We start from the raw sequence: 21,861 nt of genomic DNA on the forward strand, positions 1-21,861 counted from the left end.
TGTTTAGAATAACCAAGCGACTTTAATGCTATGTATACTAAACAGGAGAGCTACCCCAGCAACTCCACCGCAGGAATAGCTAGTAATAGCTAGCTCGCCTTGGCAAGGACCGGATCACTGATGGGGGACCGGACCCTTCATCAACAAGTCTGGGAAGAGAGGCAGGCGGTGCTTGACCGAGGTAGACACAGGTGGCGGAGGTACCCACCGAACCTGGCCGCACTCTTTCTTCGTGTAGAGCGCACAGGAGCCGGGTTGGGCGCATTCAGCCACTGCATACCCCATGCCCAGACAGACAAGACATTTGCTCCGACCACCCAATCCATCTCCTTCCTGAACCTCAGTCCCAGCCAAGGTACCGCCATCCGGGAAAGGAAAGTTGCCATCGGTATTCCAAGCTTCCTCGAGAATGCTACATGTCTTTCCAGGGAGATTGTACGCAGCAATGCACACACAGACTGGTTCGAGCAAGGGACACCTGAGCGTGCTTCAAGCTGGTTCGAGCAAGGGACGCCTGAGCGTGCTCCAAGCCGAGACAAACTACACATATTCCGTGTGTATCTTTCTGATAAATGCTATAACCGCATGACTGGGGGCATGATCTCGACCCCGAACACGGCTTAGCCATGGTCATCTCGGTCGTTTTCTTAGCCATCTTACTCATTGCACCAGCAAATTGAAGAATAACTAGTTGTTTGTGATCAGAAAACATATGAGAACAAGTACAACCTTCAACACACAACGTCCAGGGGGTGAGCACGCTCTACCACTATGGGACAGTTTAGTTATCCAATTGTTTGTTTAAGTAGCATGAATTGTTCCTGTTCACACCATCGTGAAAAGCGGAATAATTGAAATAATGAATCCTAGCTTCACGTTTGTAATCTGTGGAAGGCGGGGCTTCCAGCGAAAGCGGATTTTATTGGCCTTGTCAGGATCGATTGTTGCTCCTTCAACCTACGTCGCGAGAGTACGACTCCCTATAGTATGTTGAACCGAGGTTGACGTCACTACTTGTTCTGAAACGTCTTACATGCGCCCTATGGTGGACAAATGTTGGATTTCCACAGGTTAGTGTGATGTCTTTATTATTATTACATTCGGCTGGAGCTTCTTTCAATTTAGTGGTTCAACTTTCTTTTAAGTCTGCCCATGCTGGAATCACTAGGAACGTATCATTCTAAACTACATATCCCACAATCCTTGTATGTTCTTTTCGGTTACTGAGTGCTTCTAACCACTGCTTCTTAACTTTAGGCACCATCATCAACAACGTTACTGTAACAATGCTTCCCTGTTCATCTTTGCGTTATAAAATGCATCAATTTATTCTGGAAGACTAGAAGAGAGGATACCATATCTAAATGGAGATGACTCGCGCCAGACCGTCATTGTTTGGGGATATAGGTGAGTGTTTTATTTGTGTCTCATCTGTCTGTCTGACAGCAGGCAAACTTGACCCACAATCGAAATTATAGAGACATTTGCTGTCCTCGACACGTATTTGTCATGCTTTCCCTTGTTGAGTATTTTATTTAGCTGGCTTATTCATTAGGCCTATTATTAGAAAACATTTGCTCTAACTTGTTTTTAACTGACCTAATTTGAGACCATGCAGCCAGCTAAGCTTGTTATAACAAGTAAGTGACGACGAGTCTATTAGAGCGTGTTGCCTATTATTCTATTTCGTGTTCAGGACTGTAGTAGGTAGCCTAGATGATCGTTATATAACATTAATTCACCTGTATCTAGCTTGTTGCCGACCAGATCATGAATCTAGCCAATGTTGTCTAGATTAGAATATGTTTAGTTTAGGGTTATGCCAATACGTGTCAACAGTCATCACACAGACAGACAGTGGATGTCAGCAGTGGTTCAGCCTCATAGGGTGAGAACCTGGCCCTGCATGGACCCTACAAAGGGTTTCAGCAATAACTCAAGATCTAGAACAATATTTTTTCAGTAACGTTTATTTATTCATATATACAGACTTAAACTAAATACCTACTTTGTAGATGAGCTCAAATAATGTTACCATAATATAGAATTACCCACCCTGTATCATGTAAAATAGATCAACAGTTGTTGGGCAGATTAAATAGATATGCGCCTCTACTGTCTGTCTGTCTGTATCAGGTATAGGTATTTGTAGTATTTTCTCACACTCTCCCTGCCTGCAGCTCATGGCCTGGGGTTCTGGACAGACCGTTCAGCCGTACACGAGGCAGCTGCCCAGGGCAAGGCCCTCCAGCTGCAGCAACTGATCCAGGGAGGAGCAGCGGTCAACATTGTGGCTGTGGACTCCATCACCCCCCTCCACGAGGCCTGCATACAGGGGCAGACACAGTGTGTCCGCCTGCTGCTGGATGCTGGGGCACAGGTGAGTCGGAGAACTATAGGGAAGCTAGAACTCTGTGTCGAACTGAAATTGGTTCTGTAGTTCTGTCCAGCTATGCACCAGCTTCTGAGATGTATGTTTTCATTGTACACTGAGCAAAAATATAAATGCAACATGCAACAATTTCAAAGATTTTACTGAGTTACAGTTCATATAAGGAAATCAGTCAATTGAAATAAATGTATTAGGCTCTAATCTATGGATTTCACATGACTGGGAACACAGAAATGAATACCTTAAAAAAAGGTATGGGCGTGGATCAGAAATCCAGTCAGTATCTGGTGTGATCACCATTTGCCTCATGCAGCGCGACACATCACCTTCACATAGAGTTGATCAGGCAGTTGATTGTGGACTGTGGAATGTTGTTCCACTCCACTTCAATGGCTGTGCGAAGTTGCTGGATATTGGCGGGAACTGGAACACGCTGTCATACACGTCGATCCAGAGCATCCCAAACATGCTCAATGGGTGACATGTCTGGTGAGTATGCAGGCCATGGAAGAACTGGGACATTTTCAGCTTCCAGGAATTGTGTACAGATCCTTGCGACATTGGGCCATGCATTATCATGCTGAAACATGAGGTGATGGTGGCAGATGAATGGAATGACAATGGGCATCAGGATCTTGTCACGGTATGTCTGTGCATTCAAATAGTCATCGATAAAATGCAATTGTTTTCATTGTCCATAGCTTATGCCTGCCCATACCATAACCCCACCGCCACCATGGGGCACTCTGTTCACAACGTTGACATCAGCAAACCTCTCGCCCACACAACGCAATACATGCTGTCTGCCAACTGACCGGTACAGTTGAAACCGGGATTCATTCATGAAGAGCACACTTTTCCAGTGTGCCAGTAGCCATCGAAGGTGAGCATTTTCCCACTGAAGTTGGTTACGACGCCGAACTGCAGTCAGGCTGGCGTGGTTACACGTGGTCTGCGGTTGTGAGGCAGGTTGGACATACTGCCAAATTCTCTACATTTTAGTCATTTAGCAGACGCTCTTATCCAGAGCGACTTACAGTTAGTGAGTGCATATATTTTTTCATACTGGCCCCCCGTGGGAATCCAACCCTCAACCCTGGCGTTGCAAGCGCCATGCTCTACCAACTGAGCTACACGTTGGAGGCGGCTGATGGAAGAGAAATTAACATTCAACTCTCTGGCAACAGCTCTAGTGGACATTCCTGCAGTCAGCATGCCAATTGCACAATCCCTCAACTTGAGACATCTGTGGCATTGTGTTGTGTGACAAAACTGCACATTTTAGAGTGGCCTTTTATTGTCTCCAGCACAAGGTGCACCTGTGTAATGATCATGCTGTTTAATAATCTTCTTGATATGCCACACCTGCAGGGTTGGGTATGTTACTTTCTAAATGTAATCTGTTACAGTTACTAGTTACCTGTCCAAAATTGGAATCCGTAACGTAACTTTTGGATTACCCAAACTCAGTAACGTAATCGGATTACTTTCACTTACATTTTAGATTACTTTCCCTTTAAGAGGCATTAAAAGAAGACAAACATTTATGTTACCAATTGAACAACACCTATTGCAGGATAAATCAATGTTAAAGTTTACATAGCTGGCCATATATGGATGTAACATTTTACTTTATGGGTTGGTTATGTAGGCTTCTTCTAACCCATCGCTTTCTACTACATATAACAATACGATTAAATTATATCTTTACATTAAAAACAAAAGTCTATCAGAATTCCAGTCATTCCAATAAATGTTATACCCCTTGATCTTCAAGAATAGGACTTGGAAATATGGAAGTATAGATTAGCCAAATTGTTTTACCTGAGCATAACCCCAAAACTAAGGACTTATTAGCCAGCCCTACTCTGTTGTTTATGATTTTGTTGTTATGGAGAACTGATTGGGCTCATCGATTCGAGTTGAAAAATAAATGCTGCGCTCACGGAATGGCATGCTTTGAGCACTACTGAAAAGTGCTATTTACATGTGAAAAATGAATGCCATATGCTGCATTTTCTAAAGGCCTATTGTTTACCTTTTTGTTGGTGACACTTTGATATCTTGATAATATGCAGCTGTTTAAAGGGCAAATCCACAGATGAAACAATAACAAAACAGTCGCCCAGCGTTTGTTTTGGTAAAAAGCTGAGTGATGGGCCTGGAGAAATGTTACCACTCTCAGATGAATAGACAGAGCTATGGATGCAAGGATTGACCATCCATGTGATCAAAATTATTGTTTTAACCATGGTATGAGGCTATACAGTGTTTGTTTACAATGTTTACAAACATTGGAGAAAAACAAGCTTATATTTTGGGTTCTCGTGGAGTGTGACAGTTGAACTAAGCTCATGAGGCATTTATAAGCTATATTCTTCAAGAGTCAATGGATATACAGTATATACAGTGGGGAGAACAAGTATTTGATACACTGCCGATTTTGCAGGTTTTCCTACTTACAAAGCATGTAGAGATCTGTAATTTTTATCATAGGTACACTTCAACTGTGAGAGACGGAATCACATTGTATGATTTTTAAGTAATTAATTTGCATTTTATTGCATGACATAAGTATTTGATACATCAGAAAAGCAGAACGTAATATTTGGTACAGAAACCTTTGTTTGCAATTACAGAGATCATACGTTTCCTGTAGGTCTTGACCAGGTTTGCACACACTGCAGCAGGGATTTTGGCCCACTCCTCCATACAGACCTTCTCCAGATCCTTCAGGTTTCGGGGCTGTCGCTGGGCAATACGGACTTTCAGCTCCCTCCAAAGATTTTCTGTTGGGTTCAGGTCTGGAGACTGGCTAGGCCACTCCAGGACCTTGAGATGCTTCTTACGGAGCCACTCCTTAGTTGCCCTGGCTCTGTGTTTCGGCTCGTTGTCATGCTGAAAGACCCAGCCACGACCCATCTTCAATGCTCTTACGGAGGGAAGGAGGTTGTTGGCCAAGATCTCATGATACATGGCCCCATCCATCCTCCCCTCAATACGGTGCAGTCGTCCTGTCCCCTTTGCAGAAAAGCATCCCCAAAGAATGATGTTTCCACCTCCATGCTTCACGGTTGGGATGGTGTTTTTGGGGTTGTACTCATCCTTCTTCTTCCTCCAAACACGGCGAGTGGAGTTTAGACCAAAAAGCTCTATTTTTGTCTCATCAGACCACATGACCTTCTCCCATTCCTCCTCTGGATCATCCAGATGGTAATTGGCAAACTTCAGACGGGACATGCGCTGGCTTGAGCAGGGGGACCTTGCGTGCGCTGCAGGATTTTTATCCATGACGGCATAGTGTGTTACTAATGGTTTTCTTTGAGACTGTGGTCCCAGCTCTCTTCAGGTCATTGACCAGGTCCTGCCGTGTAGTTCTGGGCTGATCCCTCACCTTCCTCATGATCATTGATGCCCCACGAGGTGAGATCTTGTATGGAGCCCCAGACCGAGGGTGACTGACCGTCATCTTGAACTGCTTCCATTTTCTAATAATTGCGCCAACAGTTGTTGCCTTCTTACCAAGCTGCTTGCCTATTGTCCTGTAGCCCATCCCAGCCTTGTGCAGGTCTACAATTTTATCCCTGATGTCCTTACACAGCTCTCTGGTCTTGGCCATTGTGGAGAGGTTGGAGTCTGTTTGATTGAGTGTGTGGACAGGTGTCTTTTATACAGGTAATGAGTTCAAACAGGTGCAGTTAATACAGGTAATGAGTGGAGAACAGGAGGGCTTCTTAAAGAAAAACTAACAGGTCTGTGAGAGCCGGAATTCTTACTGGTTGGTAGGTGATCAAATGCTTATGTCATGCAATAAAATGCAAATGAATTACTTAAAAATCATACAATGTGATTTTCTGGATTTTTGTTTTAGATTCCGTCTCTCACAGTTGAAGTGTACCTATGATAAAAATGACAGACCTCTAAATGCTTTGTAAGTATGAAAACCTGCAAAATCGGCAGTGTATCAAATACTTGTTCTCCCCACTGTATATATACAGTTGAAGTCGGAAGTTTACATACACTTAGGTTGGAGTCATTAAAACTCATTTTTCAACCACTCCACAAATTTCTTGTTAACAAACTATAGTTTTGGCAAGTCGGTTATGACATCTACTTTGTGCATGACACAATACATTTTTCCAACAATTGTTTACAGACAGATTATTTCACTTATAATTCACTGTATCACAATTCCAGTGGGTCAGAAGTTTACATACATTAAGTTGACTGTGCCTTTAAACAGCTTCCAGAATTCCAGAAAATGATGTCATGGCTTTAGAAGCTTCTGATAGGCTAATTGCCATCATTTGAGTCAATTGGAGGTGTCCCTGTGGATGTATTTCAAGGCCTACCTTCAAACTCAGTGCCTCTTTGCTTGACATCATGGGAAAATAAAAAGAAATCAGCCAAGACCTCAGAAAAAAAATTGTAGACCTCCACAAGTCTGGTTCATCCTTGGGAGCAATTTCCAAAAGCCTGAAGGTACCACGTTCATCTGTACAAACAATAGTACGCAAGTATAAACACCATGGGACCACGCAGCCGTCATACCGCTCAGGTAGGAGACGCGTTCTGTCTCCTACAGATTAACGTACTTTGATGCGAAAAGTGCAAATCAATCCCAGAACAACAGCAAAGGACCTTGTGAAGATGCTGGAGGAAACTGGTACAAAGTATCTACAATAAAACTAGTCCTATATCGACATAACTTGAAAGGCCGCTCAGCAAGGAAGAAGGCACTGCCCCCCAAAACCGCCATAAAAAAGCCAGACTACGGTTTGCAACTGCACATGGGGACAAAGATTGTACTTTTTGGAGAAATGTCCTCTGGTCTGATGAAACAAAAGTAGAACTGTTTGGCCATAATGACCATCGTTATGTTTGGAGGAAAAAGGGGGTCGCTTGCAAGCCGAAGAACACCATCCCAACCGTGAAGCACGGGGGTGGCAGCATCATGCTGTGGGGGTGCTTTGCTGCAGGAGAGACTGGTGCACTTCACAAAATAGATGGCATCATGAGGAAGGAAAATTATATGGATATATTGAAGCAACATCTCAAGACATCAGTCAGGAAGTTAAAGCTTGGTCGCAAATGGGTCTTCCAAATGGACAATGACCCCAAGCATACTTCCAAAGTTGTGGCAAAATGGCTTAAGGACAACAAAGTCAAGGTATTGGAGTGGCCATCACAAAGCCCTGAACTCAATCCTATAGAAAATGTGTGGGCAGAACTGAAAAAGCGTGTGCGAGCAAGGAGCCCTACAAACCTGACTCAGTTACACCAGCTCTGTCAGGAGGAATGGGCCAAAATTCACCCAACTTATTGTGGGAAGCTTGTGGAAGGCTACCCGAAACGTTTGACCCAAGTTAAACAATTTAAAGGCAATGCTACCAAATACTAATTGAGTGTATGTAAACTTCTGACCCACTGGGAATGTGATGAAATAAATAAAAGCTGAAAGAAATAATTATTTCTACTATTGTTCTTACATTTCACATTCTTAAAAGAAAAGTGGTGATCCTAACTGACCTAAGACAGGGAATTATATACAGTGGGGAGAACAAGTATTTGATACACTGCCGATTTTGCAGGTTTTCATACTTACAAAGCATGTAGAGGTCTGTAATTTTTATCATAGGTACACTTCAACTGTGAGAGACGGAATCTAAAACAAAAATCCAGAAAATCACATTGTATGATTTTTAAGTAATTAATTTGCATTTTATTGCATGACATAAGTATTTGATACATCAGAAAAGCAGAACGTAATATTTGGTACAGAAACCTTTGTTTGCAATTACAGAGATCATACGTTTCCTGTAGGTCTTGACCAGGTTTGCACACACTGCAGCAGGGATTTTGGCCCACTCCTCCATACAGACCTTCTCCAGATCCTTCAGGTTTCGGGGCTGTCGCTGGGCAATACGGACTTTCAGCTCCCTCCAAAGATGTTCTACTGGGTTCAGGTCTGGAGACTGGCTAGGCCACTCCAGGACCTTGAGATGCTTCTTACGGAGCCACTCCTTAGTTGCCCTGGCTGTGTGTTTCGGGTCGTTGTCATGCTGAAAGACCCAGCCACGACCCATCTTCAATGCTCTTACTGAGGGAAGGAGATTGTTGGCCAAGATCTCGCGATACATGGCCCCATCCATCCTCCCCTCAATACGGTGCAGTCGTCCTGTCCCCTTTGCAGAAAAGCATCCCCAAAGAATGATGTTTCCACCTCCATGCTTCACGGTTGGGATGGTGTTATTGGGGTTGTACTCATTCTTCTTCTTCCTCCAAACACGGCGAGTGGAGTTTAGACCAAAAAGCTATATTTTTATCTCATCAGACCACATGACCTTCTCCCATTCCTCCTCTGGATCATCCAGCTGGTCATTGGCAAACTTCAGACGGGCCTGGACATGCGCTGGCTTGAGCAGGGGGACCTTGCGTGCGCTGCAGGATTTTAATCCATGACGGCGTAGTGTGTTACTAATGGTTTTCTTTGAGACTGTGGTCCCAGCTCTCTTCAGGTCATTGACCAGGTCCTGCCGTGTAGTTCTGGGCTGATCCCTCACCATCCTCATGATCATTGATGCCCCACGAGGTGAGATCTTGCATGGAGCCCCAGACCGAGGGTGATTGACCGTCATCTTGAACTTCTTCCATTTTCTAATAATTGCGCCAACAGTTGTTGCCTTCTCACCAAGCTTCTTGCCTATTGTCCTGTAGCCCATCCCAGCCTTGTGCAGGTCTACAATTGTATCCCTTATGTCCTTACACAGCTCTCTGGTCTTGGCCATTGTGGAGAGGTTGGAGTCTGTTTGATTGAGTGTGTGGACAGGTGTCTTTTATACAGGTAACGAGTTCAAACAGGTGCAGTTAATACAGGTAATGAGTGGAGAACAGGAGGGCTTCTTAAAGAAAAACTAACAGGTCTGTGAGAGCCGGAATTCTTACTGGTTGGTAGGTGATCAAATACTTATGTCATGCAATAAAATGCAAAATAATTACTTAAAAATCATACAATGTGATTTTCTGGATTTTTGTTTTAGATTCCGTCTCTCACAGTTGAAGTGTACCTATGATGAAAATTACAGACCTCTACATGCTTTGTAAGTAGGAAAACCTGCAAAATCGGCAGTGTATCAAATACTTGTTCTCCCCACTGTATATAAATCCAAAAATGGATGTAGTAACTACAGATTGCCCCTTTAAGTCTATCTAAAGTGTGCGAGTTTGAGCATGTATCCATTAGGCCTATGGATTGTATTTTTTTATCAGCGTGAATTAGATTGAACAATAAAAGCCCCACTTTTATTCCACAGGCTGGGATCCGCACTATGCAGCTGTTGCAGAAGCGCATTTTTCACTGGCTGTCCACTGGTTTCAAAAACAATGATTTATAGGCAGCTTAAACTTATTGAATTCAACCATTATTGGGTTCAAATACACATTTAGATTTGTGAACAGCCATCCACAACAACCACAATCCCTAAGGCGCAAATAGCTAAATGAGAGAGCAGCAGTGTGATTCACATCAATGCGCTATGTAGATATCAATAATAAGTGATATCTGTATCGCCGTAGACTACACCACTGCTGTCATCCTTACCTCCAAGCGTTTATTCAAGTGGATAATCTTTGGATGCCGACTGCAGTCACACCATTGGAAGACACAGCTTGGACTGTAGCCTACAAAAGCCTGTTCCTGCTCTTTTCCTGCGATCCATCAAAAGCATTTGGTGTGACATCATAGGGGTCTCTGACTTGTGGTCAGACTCGCTCAGGTGGAACAAACTTACATTTTCAATGCTGATTTGAATGTCATTTAGGAAACAAAGAAGTGTCAAAGATTTGTTTTCTGCAAACATCTCTTCTGAATTTAAAAGTAATCCTCGAAGTAATCATCTAGTTTTTCAAAAGTATCTGTAATCCGATTACAATATTTTCGCTGGTAACGGATTACAGTTACCGTTTTTTGTAATCCCTTACATGTAATGTACATGTAATCCATTACTCCCCAACCCTGCACAACTGTCAGGTGGATGGATTATCTTGCCTAAGGAGAAATGCTCACTAACAGGGATGTAAACAAATTGGTGCTCAAAATTTGAGAGAAATAAGCTTTTTCTGCATATGGAACATTTCGGGAATCTTTTGTTTCAGCTCATGAAACATGGGACCAACAGTTTACAAGTTCCGTTTATATTTTTGTTCAGTATACATGGTCCCTGACAAAAATGAACAATGAAAGAATGTATGTTTTAAAATTAATATATCATTTGAATGCACAGAACCTGACTAGCCTTCAGACCTGTCAATCGCCTCTCTCAATTCCAACCAATTAGGGTGCTTGGACACACTCCAGGGCTCCGCCCCACACACCTCAAGTCAGAGCATGTTCACCTGCCACCTCGAGAAGATCCAAGTTGTGTAGTGACGGACTCTCACATGCTGTTTTTCTATCTTGAAGTGTTGTGCGTCCATCGAACATGTAAATTTTGTGAAATGTGTATATTCGTGTGTGCAATATCTGACTCTCGCAGGATTAGGCCGAGTTGTTAGGTTTAAGAGTTTGAGAGTTTGGTTTATCATGGTTCACTTGTAACTAATGCTAGCACTATTGTTTGTACATGCATTATTTTTTTTATTGCCATATTATCATTAGCCTATTGCATTGCCACGTGTATATTAAGTGTTGCCATTTCAAGTGTCTATATCCCATGCTACTGCAGTGATTTATGTAGTGTTACATGCTACTGTTATAAGCAGGCTGCCATTGTATAGTTTCTGGAACTTTCCAGCCCTATCCACCTCGTTTCATGCTCTAGCACATACGCAATAGCCATGCTTTCAGATAACATCTAGCCCTAGCCAGGCCAGAGAGGGGGCCATAATAAAATAAAGCCTTTCTAAATCCACAGACCCCTGCAATAGTAGCCTCCTAAGTTTGCTGCTCTGGCAGGCCTTAGGTATCCTACCCAGCTAGGCCCCACGCTTGCTTTGCCAGCAGGTCTGCAGTCTCCTGCCCTGCTCGGGTCGCGGCCCCCTGGTTTATCGGGTATGCAGCCCCCTGCCTTAGTTGGTAGGCAGTTGCCTAGCCCGCCAGGTTCAGAGCCTCCTGCCCTGTTAGGCCCAAAGTTTGCTGCACTAGGCTCGCTGTCTCCAGACCAAGTCAGCCTGCAGCCCCCTAGCCCGCCAGACTTAGAGCCCCCTGCAATGCTAGACCCTAAGTTAGCTGCTCCGTTTGCAGGCCTGCAGTCTCCTGCCCTCAGATCACAGCCCCCAGCTTTAGTTGGTAGGTAGCTCCCTAGCCCGCCAGGTTTAGAGCCTCCTGTATGCTATGTTCTCAGTCCTCAGCCCTCTTCGGACCTCAGTTCCTAGCACTAGGTCCTCAGTCTCCAGTTGTACTAGGTCTGCTGTCTCCAGCACTAGTCGGCCCTCAACCCCATAGCCCAGGTGGGTCATCAGGCTCCTGCCCCGCTAGGCTCAGAGTTACCAGTCTCTTCAGTAGGCCCAGAGATTCCCTGTCAGGTCCAGAGTCAGTTTCCCTGTCAGGCCCAAAGTTATCAGCACCAGGCTCCCAGCCCTCAGTCGTTCTAGTTTTGCTGTCACCGGCTCTAATCGGCCCTCTGTCCACTGCTTCGCCAGGCTATAGGTTCTCTGCCACACTAGGTCTGCAGCCTCTGCCCTCAGTTGGTTGGCAAGCAGTCATCTCCCTTGGTGCTACACACCAAACCTCCTGCCCTAGTTCTAGGCCCTGGGTCTCCCTTCCCGCTAGGCTCTGAATTATCCGCTCCTCTAGGTGTGCAGTCCCTGCCCCTAGCCAGTTCGCAGCCCCCAGCCTTAGCCGGCGCCCAGTCGCCTATACTAGTGCTAGGCTTCAAGTACCCTGCTCAGCTAGGTTCGCAGCCTCCCGCCATACCTGGCTTTCAGTCCTCAGTCTTAGTAGTAGATTCCAAGTCCCCTGCTCTGTCAGCCCCTGAGTTTCCTGCCCTGTTGGGCCCTCAGCCCCCTGACCTGGGGGACCCACCATTCCCTGACCCAGGGGGCCTGCTGTCTCCAGTTCTGGGGGGCCCGCCTGCCTCTCTACCCCTCGCACCTTTGGAACCACCTGACCTCGTTTCTGGGGGCCAGCCGGCCCCTTTCTACAGATCCCTGATGAGCCTCGCCCAGGGGTCCCCACCTGCTCCACCATGGGAGCCACCAACCTCAGCCTCTGAGCTGCTAATTACAGTTGTGGCCGGCATACCACAATCCACCGCCTCCAGCTGTGGCCAGCCTCTGACTCTTTTTGCAGAGGGATCCGTGGAATACGTTTTTTAAGTTTGTAATACAATGTAATATTATTAATCTACAATGTATCTTCTTAACCCTGGGCAACATGGGCCTGGGAGGCTTACAGGGATATTGGTATCCACAATGATCTATTGCAGGCTGCCATTGTAAACGTTTCTGGAACTTTCCAGCCCTTTCCAGCTTGTTTCATGCTTTAGGAATGTAATGCGATTGCATTCATTAGCATGTTTATTCCATATGTTTACACATCCCTTTACCTTTGCATGTAGTCTCCTCCTTCTGATTATCATGGTGTATATCAGGGATCATCAACTAGATTCAGCCGCGGGCCGATTTTCTTGAGCGGCTGGTCGGGGAGCCAGAACATAATTACAAATCATTTGTAGACTGCAATTTGACTGCAAGAATCCCAAACCGATATAATATTTGACTAAAACATGATCATTTCAAACCTTGCTTACATTTGTATACAATCACGTCCTGTCTCTATTATGCGTGGGAATACTTGGGAACAGATTTCCAAAATTAATATCAATTGGAGCTGATTTCCTGGAGTTTTTAGTATTTTATGTCCAACAATGAAAATTCAAAAAAACAAAATAATAATTTGCTCAGAACACTTGGGGGGGCCAAATAAAACCACCCGCGGGCCGACCGCCAGTTGGGGAAGCCTGGTGTATATTATTGTTGTCAGTAGCTGAGTGTAGATGCGGTGTGGAAATCAAGCGCAGGAAACACGGGCGTTCGTGAACAGACTTTAGTAAAATAAAGGCAGCACCAAACAGGCGAACAGCCAACCCAACCGGGAGGCAAAATACAAATTACGCACAAACAACAACGTGCGTAAAAGGACAATAGCGCACACAGTGTGGACTCTCGAAAACAACAAAACACGAGAGTAATAACGAGAGCAACAGCTAGACAATAACCAATCACACATAACACCTGACCCAACACACGATAACTAAATAGGAAACCAAATCAAACACTAACAAGGGACAGGTGTACAAACAGACAAAACCAAACAAACATGAAACATCGAACGGTGGTAGCTAGTACTCCGGGGACGACGACCGCCGAAGCCTGCCCGAACAAGGAGGAGGAGCAGCCTCGGCCGAAACCGTGACAGTACCCCCCCCCTTGACGCGCGGCTCCAGCCGTGCGCCGATCCCGGCCTCGGGGACGACCAGGACGACGCGGAGCAGGGCGCGTAGGATGACCCCGATGGAACTCGGTCAGCAGGGACAGGTCTAATATGTCCCTCCTCGGCACCCAGCACCGCTCCTCCGGGCCGTACCCCTCCCACTCCAGGAGATATTGGAGACCCCCCATCCGGCGTCTCGAATCAAGGATGGACCTCACAGTGTACGCCGGAGCCCCCTCGATGTCCAACGGGGGCGGAGGAGTCTCCTCTATCTCATAGTCCTGGAGTGGACCAGCCACCACCGGCCTGAGGAGAGACACATGGAACGAGGGGTTAATATTTCTGTAATCAATAGGCAGTTCTAACCTGTAACACACCTCGTTCAACCTCCTCAGGACTTTGAATGGCCCCACAAACCGCCCGTCAGCTTCCGGCAGGGCAGGCGGAGGGGCAGGTTTCTGGTCGAGAGCCAGACTCGATCTCCAGGTGCGTATACAGGCCCCTCACTGCGGTGGAGATCGGCGCTCGTCTTATGCCGACGGATGGCCCGCTGCAGATGAACGTGGGCAGCGTTCCATGTCTCCTCCGAGCGCCGCACCCACTCATCCACCGCAGGGGCCTCGATCTGGCTCTCGTGCCAAGGTGCCAGAACCGGCTGGTACCCTAACACACACTGGAAAGGGGTTAGTTGGGTGGAGGAGTGGCGGAGAAAGTTCTGTGCCATCTCGGCCCACGGAACGTATCTCGCCCACTCCTCCGGCCGGCCCTGGCAATAAGACCTCAGAAACCTACCCACATCCTGGTTGACACGTTCAACCTGCCCATTACTCTCCGGGTGGTAATCCGAGGTAAGGCTCACCGAAACCCCCAACCGTTCCATAAAGGCTCTCCACACTCTGGAGGTGAACTGGGGGCCTCGATCAGACACTATATCCTTGGGTACCCCGTAATGCCGGAAGACATGGGTAAACAGAGCCTCAGCGGTCTGTAGGGCAGTAGGGAGACCCGGCATGGGAAGGAGACGACAGGCCTTCGAGAACCGATCCACAACGACCAGGATGGTAGTATTCCCCTGTGAGGGGGGAAGGTCTGTAACAAAGTCCACCGAGAGGTGGGACCAGGGTCGTTGTGGAACGGGCAGGGGTTGTAGCTTACCCCTGGGCAAATGTCTGGGCGCCTTACACTGTGCACACACCGAACAGGAGGAGACATAAACCCTCACATCCCTGGCTAACGTTGGCCACCAGTACTTAGTGCTAAGGCAGTGAACTGTCCGGCCGATACCTGGATGTCCAGAGGAGGGGGACGTATGAGCCCAATAAATGAGGCGATCGCGTACCTCGAGCGGAACGTACGTCCGACCCACTGGACACTGTGGAGGACTTGGGTCGGTGCGTAACGCCCGCTCGATCTCTGCATCGACCTCCCATACCACCGGTGCCACCAGACAAGACTTTGGTAGTATGGGAGTGGGCTCAACGGACCTCTCCTCCGTGTCATACCGCCGAGACAGGGCATCTGCCTTCCCGTTCTGGGACCCAGGGATGTAAGTGATTTTAAACAGAAACCGGGCTAGAAACATAGTCCAGCGGGCCTGGCGAGGATTCAGTCTCCTAGCTGCCCGGATGTACTCCAGGTTACGGTGGTCCGTCAAAATGAGGAAAGGGTGTTGAGCCCCCTCAAGCCAATGCCTCCACACCTTTAGGGCCTGTACCACGGCTAACAGCTCCCTGTCCCCTACATCATAATTCCGCTCCGCCGGACTGAGCTTCTTAGAATAAAAAGCACAGGGGCGGAGCTTAGGTGGTGTGCCAGACCGTTGTGAGAGGACGGCCCCAATACCGGCCTCGGACGCGTCGACCTCTACCTGGAATGGTAAAGCGGGATCCGGATGCGCCAACACCGGCGCCGAGGTAAACAGGTCCTTCAGTCTCCCAAAAGCCCTGTCCGCCTCAGCTGACCACCGCAAGCGCACCGGACCCCCCTTCAACAGAGACGTTATGGGAGCTGCCACCTGTCCAAAACCCCGGATAAACCTCCGGTAATAATTCGCAAAACCCCAGAACTGTTGCACCTCTTTCACAGTGGTTGGGGTTTGCCAATTACGCACAGCTGACACCCGGTCAACCTCCATCTTCACCCCTGACGCAGACAACTGATAACCCAAAAAGGAGACCGACTTCTGAAAGAACAGACATTTCTCTGCCTTGACATATAGGTCATGCTCCAACAGTCTCCTCAACACTCGGCGCACCAGGGCTACATGCTCAGCTCGGGTAGAACTGTACACCAGAATATCGTCTATGTACACGACTACTCCCTGCCCCTGCATGTCCCGGAAAATCTCATCTACAAAGGATTGGAAGACTGAGGGAGCATTCATTAACCCATATGGCATGACGAGATACTCGTAATGACCGGAGGTCGTGCTAAATGCTGTCTTCCATTCATCGCCCTCTCTAATGCGCACCAAGTTATATGCGCTCCTGAGATCCAATTTTGTGAAGAACTGAGCACCGTGTAATGACTCCGTCATAGTCGCAATCAGAGGAAGTGGATAACTGTACTTCACTGTAATCTGATTGAGACCGCGGTAATCAATACACGGGCGCAAACCTCCATCTTTTTTCTTCACAAAAAAGAAGCTTGAGGAAGCGGGTGAAGTGGAGGCCCGTATGTATCCCTGTCTCAGAGACTCAGCGATGTAAGTTTCCATCGCCTTCCTCTCCTCTTGAGACAAGGGATACACATGGCTCCGCGGGAGTGCTGCTCCTAACTGGAGATCTATCGCACAATCCCCCTGTCTATGAGGCGGCAGCTGCGCCGCCCTTGTCTTACTAAACACCAGTGTCAAATCCTCATACTCGGGGGGAATATGCAGTGCGGGCATTTGATTTGGACTCTCCACCGAGGTCGCCCCTATGGAAACACCCAGACATAGCCCCTCACACTGAACAGACCACCCTTTAAGAGCTTTCTCTCGCCACGAAATAGTAGGATCATGGGTAATCAACCAGGGAAGTCCCAGCACCACCGGATACGCAGGAGAGTCAATCAGATAGAGCTGAATCGTCTCCTCATGACCCCCCTGCGTCTTCATCCTAAGGGGCGCTGTGACCTCCCTAATTAACCCAGATCCTAACGGACGGCTATCTAGGGCATGTACAGGGAAAGGCTTATCAACGGGAAGGAGAGGAATCCCTAACTCTACACAGAACTGGCGATCTACAAAATTCCCAGCTGCGCCTGAATCTACTAGCGCCTTATGCTGGGAACGAGGTGCAACCTGTGGAAAACAAACAGGCAAGGTTATGTGAACGACAGAAAGCTCTGGGTAAGTAGGGCGCCTACTCACCTGGGAGGACTCCCCAATGCGTGGCCTGCCTTCACCTCCACCGGGGGACCTTCCCCAACACCTAGCCGCGGTGTGCCCTCCACGGCCACAGTTGGTGCAGGGAACGGCCCCCCTCGGGTTCCTACTCCTCCGTTCTCTAGCGCCAGCACCTCCGAGCTCCATAGGGCTCGGCTCGGAGGTGCCGGAAGGTGGAATGGGCTACCCCCACCCGGGACGTCCACGGGTGGCGAGCAGGGTGTCCAGCCGAATGGCCATGTCGACCAGTTGGTCAAACGACAACGTGGTATCCCTGCACGCCAACTCTCTCTGGACGTCCTCCCGGAGGCTGCAGCGGAAGTGGTCTATGAGGGCCCGCTCATTCCACCCTGCATCTGCCGCTAGAGTCCGGAACTCCAAAGCAAAATCCTGTGCGCTCCTCATCCCCTGTCGGAGGTAGAATAGACGCTCCCCCGCCGCCTTCCCTTCTGGTGGATGGTCAAACACGGCACGGAAGCGGCGGGAGAACTCCGCGTAGGTAATAGTAGCGGCGTCTATTCTCCTCCATTCGGCGTTGGCCCACTCCAACGCCTTGCCGGTGAGACAGGAGATGAGGGCGGAGACGCTCTCGTGTCCCGAGGGCGCCGGGTGTACGGTGGCGAGGTAGAGCTCCACTTGCAGCAGGAACCCTTGACACCCGGCAGCGGAGCCGTCGTACGCCCTCGGGAGCGAGAGCCGAATCCCGCTGGGTTCCGGAAGGGGGACAGGAGGACTGACCGATGGGGATGGTCCGGTAGGTGGGGGCGTGGGTACCCCGCTGCTTTCCCATCGGTGGAGAGTGTTCATCACCCGATCCAGGGCGTGACCGATCTGGTTGATCCTGTCCTCCTGCCCACGCAGACGGTCCTCCATGATGTCCGTTGGCGCGGTTGCTCCTGCTGATTCCATGGGTGGATGTGTGATTCTGTCAGTAGCTGAGTGTAGATGCGGTGTGGAAATCAAGCGCAGGAAACACGGGCGTTCATGAACAGACTTTAGTAAAATAAAGGCAGCACCAAACAGGCGAACAGCCAATCCAACCGGGAGGCAAAATACAAATTACGCACAAACAACAACGTGCGTAAAAGGACAATAGCGCACACAGTGCGGACTCTCGAAAACAACAAAACACGAGCGTAATAACGAGAGCAACAGCTAGACAATAACCAATCACACATAACACCTGACCCAACACACGATAACTAAATAGGAAACCAAATCAAACACTAACAAGGGACAGGTGTACAAACAGACAAAACCAAACAAACATGAAACATCGAACGGTGGTAGCTAGTACTCCGGGGACGACGACCGCCGAAGCCTGCCCGAACAAGGAGGAGGAGCAGCCTCGGCCGAAACCGTGACAATTGTGTATCTCTCTGCATGGATCCTAATGATTGTTTGCTCTGCCTTTTTTAGAACCACACACGTATACAAAACATCCTCAACTATACATTGTATATTACTGGGCCTCAACATCACAACACTATAGTGGACCGATCTAAGTAAATCAGCACATAAGTACATAGCGGGTGAGGGCTCAGAAGCCAACGGCTCAGACGAGTTCCAGCTAGACGTTTTTTCAGAACAGTTGAGCATTTCTAAATGTGGTTGTAGTACAATAATGATGATTGTGGGTGTATGTGTGTCTGTCTCCACAAAGGTGGATGCACGGAACATTGACGGCAGTACCCCTCTATGTGATGCCTGTGCGGCGGGGAGCCTGGAGTGTGTGAAACTACTCATACAGCATGGGGCTACGGTCAACCCTCCACTGTTCACCTTCTCACCCCTCCACGAGGCCTGCATGGGAGGTACATTTTGTTTTTGATTACAACAATGTTCATGTTGTGGGAGAGGGGGCCAGCAGTCTTGGGCACCACACACAGTATAAAGACACACTCACACACTGGGATAATGTGGAGTTTACGCTCCCTTAATAACCAAGTGTCTTAAACTATGACTGACGTGTGTGTTACAGGTAACTCCGATTGCGTTCAGCTCATGATAGACGTAGGAGCTCTGATGGAGGCCCATGACTGCCACTTTGGGACGCCGCTACATGTAGCGTGTGCCAGACAACACTTTGACTGTGCCAAGGTGCTCCTCAATGCAGGTGGGTGGACCCCATTGTCGTAACATTATTTCAACACTTTGTTTTGCTCCTGATATTTTAAACGCCATTAATGGGACTGTGCTCTCTCAAGTAAATAAATACCTAACCATAAAAATTAGGAGAAACTTGAGACTTCCATTTGAAAGCATTACACAAATGCAAACCACAACCTGACCCTTTGAAACAATGTTCAGTACTTTTTGATGCACGTTGTAATTCTAAGAATGTAAGTCTCAACCACTTCCCTTTAAAACCAAACCTTTGCATCTTCTCCAAGGGGCGAATGTAAATGCTGCCAAGCTCCATGAGACGGCACTCCATCATGCAGCCAAAGTGAAGAACGTGGATCTGATCGAGCTGCTGATTGAGTTCGGAGGAAACATATATGCCAGGGACAACCTGGGCAAAAAGCCCATCAACTACACTAGTCAAGGTTCTCCAACCAATATCTGCCTAGAGTTCTATGAAAGTAAGTATTTTATTCATACAACGTAGGTAGAACATTTTGAAACGTTTAGAGTAGATGCGATTAGCCCATGTTTGAAAATATGACCTTCAAAGAGTCGTATACACACCCTTTTCACAGTACTGAGCAGAGCTGGGCTGCATTACACTAGCCTTCCCACTGGGCACACGCTGGTTGAATCGACGTCGTTTACATGTCATTTCAATCAATCAATCAAATGTATTTATAAAACCCTTTTTTACATCAGATCAATCAAATGTATTTATAAAGCCCTTTTTACATCAGCAGATGTCACAAAGTGCTAATTACTTTGAACCAACATGGAGTAGATGTTGAATTGACCCAGTGTGTTGTTATGCATTCACCAAAGTTGCTTGAACCGTGCTGAAGAGGACAATGAGAATAGAAAATATTCTAGCCTCAAAATACAGTTCAGTTTGGAACAATAATGTGAAAAGGTTAATGTAGTATTTTCGGGTGTTTTAAGCCAATTATCTCAACTGACAGGTTTTTGCTCTTCCCCAGATAGTCCCCTCAGTCTACAACAGATCAGCAGGGTAGCTCTGAGAACAGCACTGGGCAGAAGAGCCCTGGACGACGTATCTAAACTGGGCTTGCCCAATCGCATCATCTGTTACCTCTTATACCAGCCACCACCAGATTTGGACTTGGACTTTGATTACTTCTAACAAGCCCCATCCTTTTTAAGAGTCTATTTTGTCTTATGTCGAACGATTCCACCGCATAGGAATTAGCCTGGTGCCAGGTCTGTTTGTACTCTTGTCAATGCCAACACATTGTAATGCTGACATTTTTCAAGCCAATTGGCATAACAATGGCTGTTGACAAGGAGTTGGCATAATAGCACAAACAGACTGGCACTCAGGCTCGATAGGAATGCAGACAGATGTTGCTTATTTACAGAATGGCCAAGATGCAGGGTAATCTGGTCCCAGATCATTGTTTTGCGGTCTTGCCAATTCCTATGGTAATTGTCATGCTAAACACGCTTTGACAACGGCTATAGGAGTTGTCTATACAGCACAACTAGATCTGGGACCAGGCTAGAGGCAGGGGAGCCCAAATTCAACATTTGTCTGAATTAGGGTTGCAGTCAAACTACAATGAGAAGTAGGGATGTAAATGTAACTTACTGATCTGACCGGTGTCAGTTACCCAGCTAGCACATTTGGTTCTTTGGAAGTTGCGAGAATGTACGTTTTTGGTTTCCCATTGGTTCTGGGAACGAAGCCAGACATTTCCTGACCGGTAAAACGGAACGCTTTTTAAACATGCTGAGAAGGGAAGTGAACATACAGTGAGAGACAAAAGTATTTGATCCCCTGCTGATTTTGTACGTTTGCCCACTGACAAAGAAATGATCAGTCTATAATTTTAATGGTAGGTTTATTTGAACAGTGAGAGACAGAATAACAACAAAAAAATCTAGAAAAACGCATGTCAAAAATGTTATAAATTGATTTGCATTTTAATGAGGGAAATAAGTATTTGACCCCCTCTCAATCAGAAAGATTTCTGGCTCCCAGGTGTCTTTTATACAGGTAACGAGCTGAGATTAGGAGCACACTCTTAAAGGGAGTGCTCCTAACCTCAGCTTGTTACCTGTATGAAAGACATCTGCCACAGAAGCAATCAATCAATCAGATTCCAAACTCTCCACCATGGCCAAGACCAAAGAGCTCTCCAAGGATGTCAGGGACAAGATTGTAGACCTACACAAGGCTGGAATGGGCTACAAGACCATCGCCAAGCAGCTTGGTGAGAAGGTGACAACAGTTGGTGCGATTATTCGCAAATGGAAGAAACACAAAGAACTGTCAATCTCCCTCGGCCTGGGGCTCCATGCAAGATCTCACCTTGTGGAGTTGCAATGATCATGAGAAAGGTGAGGAATCAGCCCAGAACTACACGGGAGGATCTTGTCAATGATCTCAAGGCAGCTGGAACCATAGTCACCCAGAAAACAATTGGTAACACACTACGCCGTGAAGGACTGAAATCCTGCAGCGCCCGCAAGGTCCCCCTGCTCAAGAAAGCACATATACAGGGCCGTCTGAAATTTGCC

The 21,861-nt window shown here is 47.2% G+C and overlaps 1 protein-coding gene across 2 annotated transcripts; it reads left to right on the top strand.

Moving 5' to 3' along the window:
• The first annotated feature begins 989 nt into the window (after positions 1-989).
• On the top strand, positions 990-21,307 carry LOC311137621 (ankyrin repeat and SOCS box protein 13-like). Of its 2 annotated transcripts, XM_084172124.1 has the most exons (7): positions 990-1,070; positions 1,258-1,407; positions 2,181-2,380; positions 18,857-19,007; positions 19,175-19,309; positions 19,587-19,778; positions 20,301-21,307. In XM_084172124.1, the coding sequence occupies exons 2-7, from the start codon at positions 1,365-1,367 to the stop codon at positions 20,462-20,464; spliced, it is 885 nt and encodes a 294-aa protein (XP_084028250.1). In that variant the 5' UTR covers positions 990-1,070; positions 1,258-1,364; the 3' UTR covers positions 20,465-21,307. The 2 variants fall into 2 exon arrangements, with proteins under 2 accessions (XP_084028250.1, XP_084028251.1); XM_084172125.1 differs by lacking the exon at positions 990-1,070 and having other exon boundaries at positions 1,237-1,407.
• The last annotated feature ends 554 nt before the right edge of the window (positions 21,308-21,861 follow it).

Source organism: Coregonus lavaretus (assembly GCF_964263955.1).
Source record: "Coregonus lavaretus genome assembly, chromosome: 11".
Lineage (NCBI taxonomy): Eukaryota > Metazoa > Chordata > Actinopteri > Salmoniformes > Salmonidae > Coregonus > Coregonus lavaretus.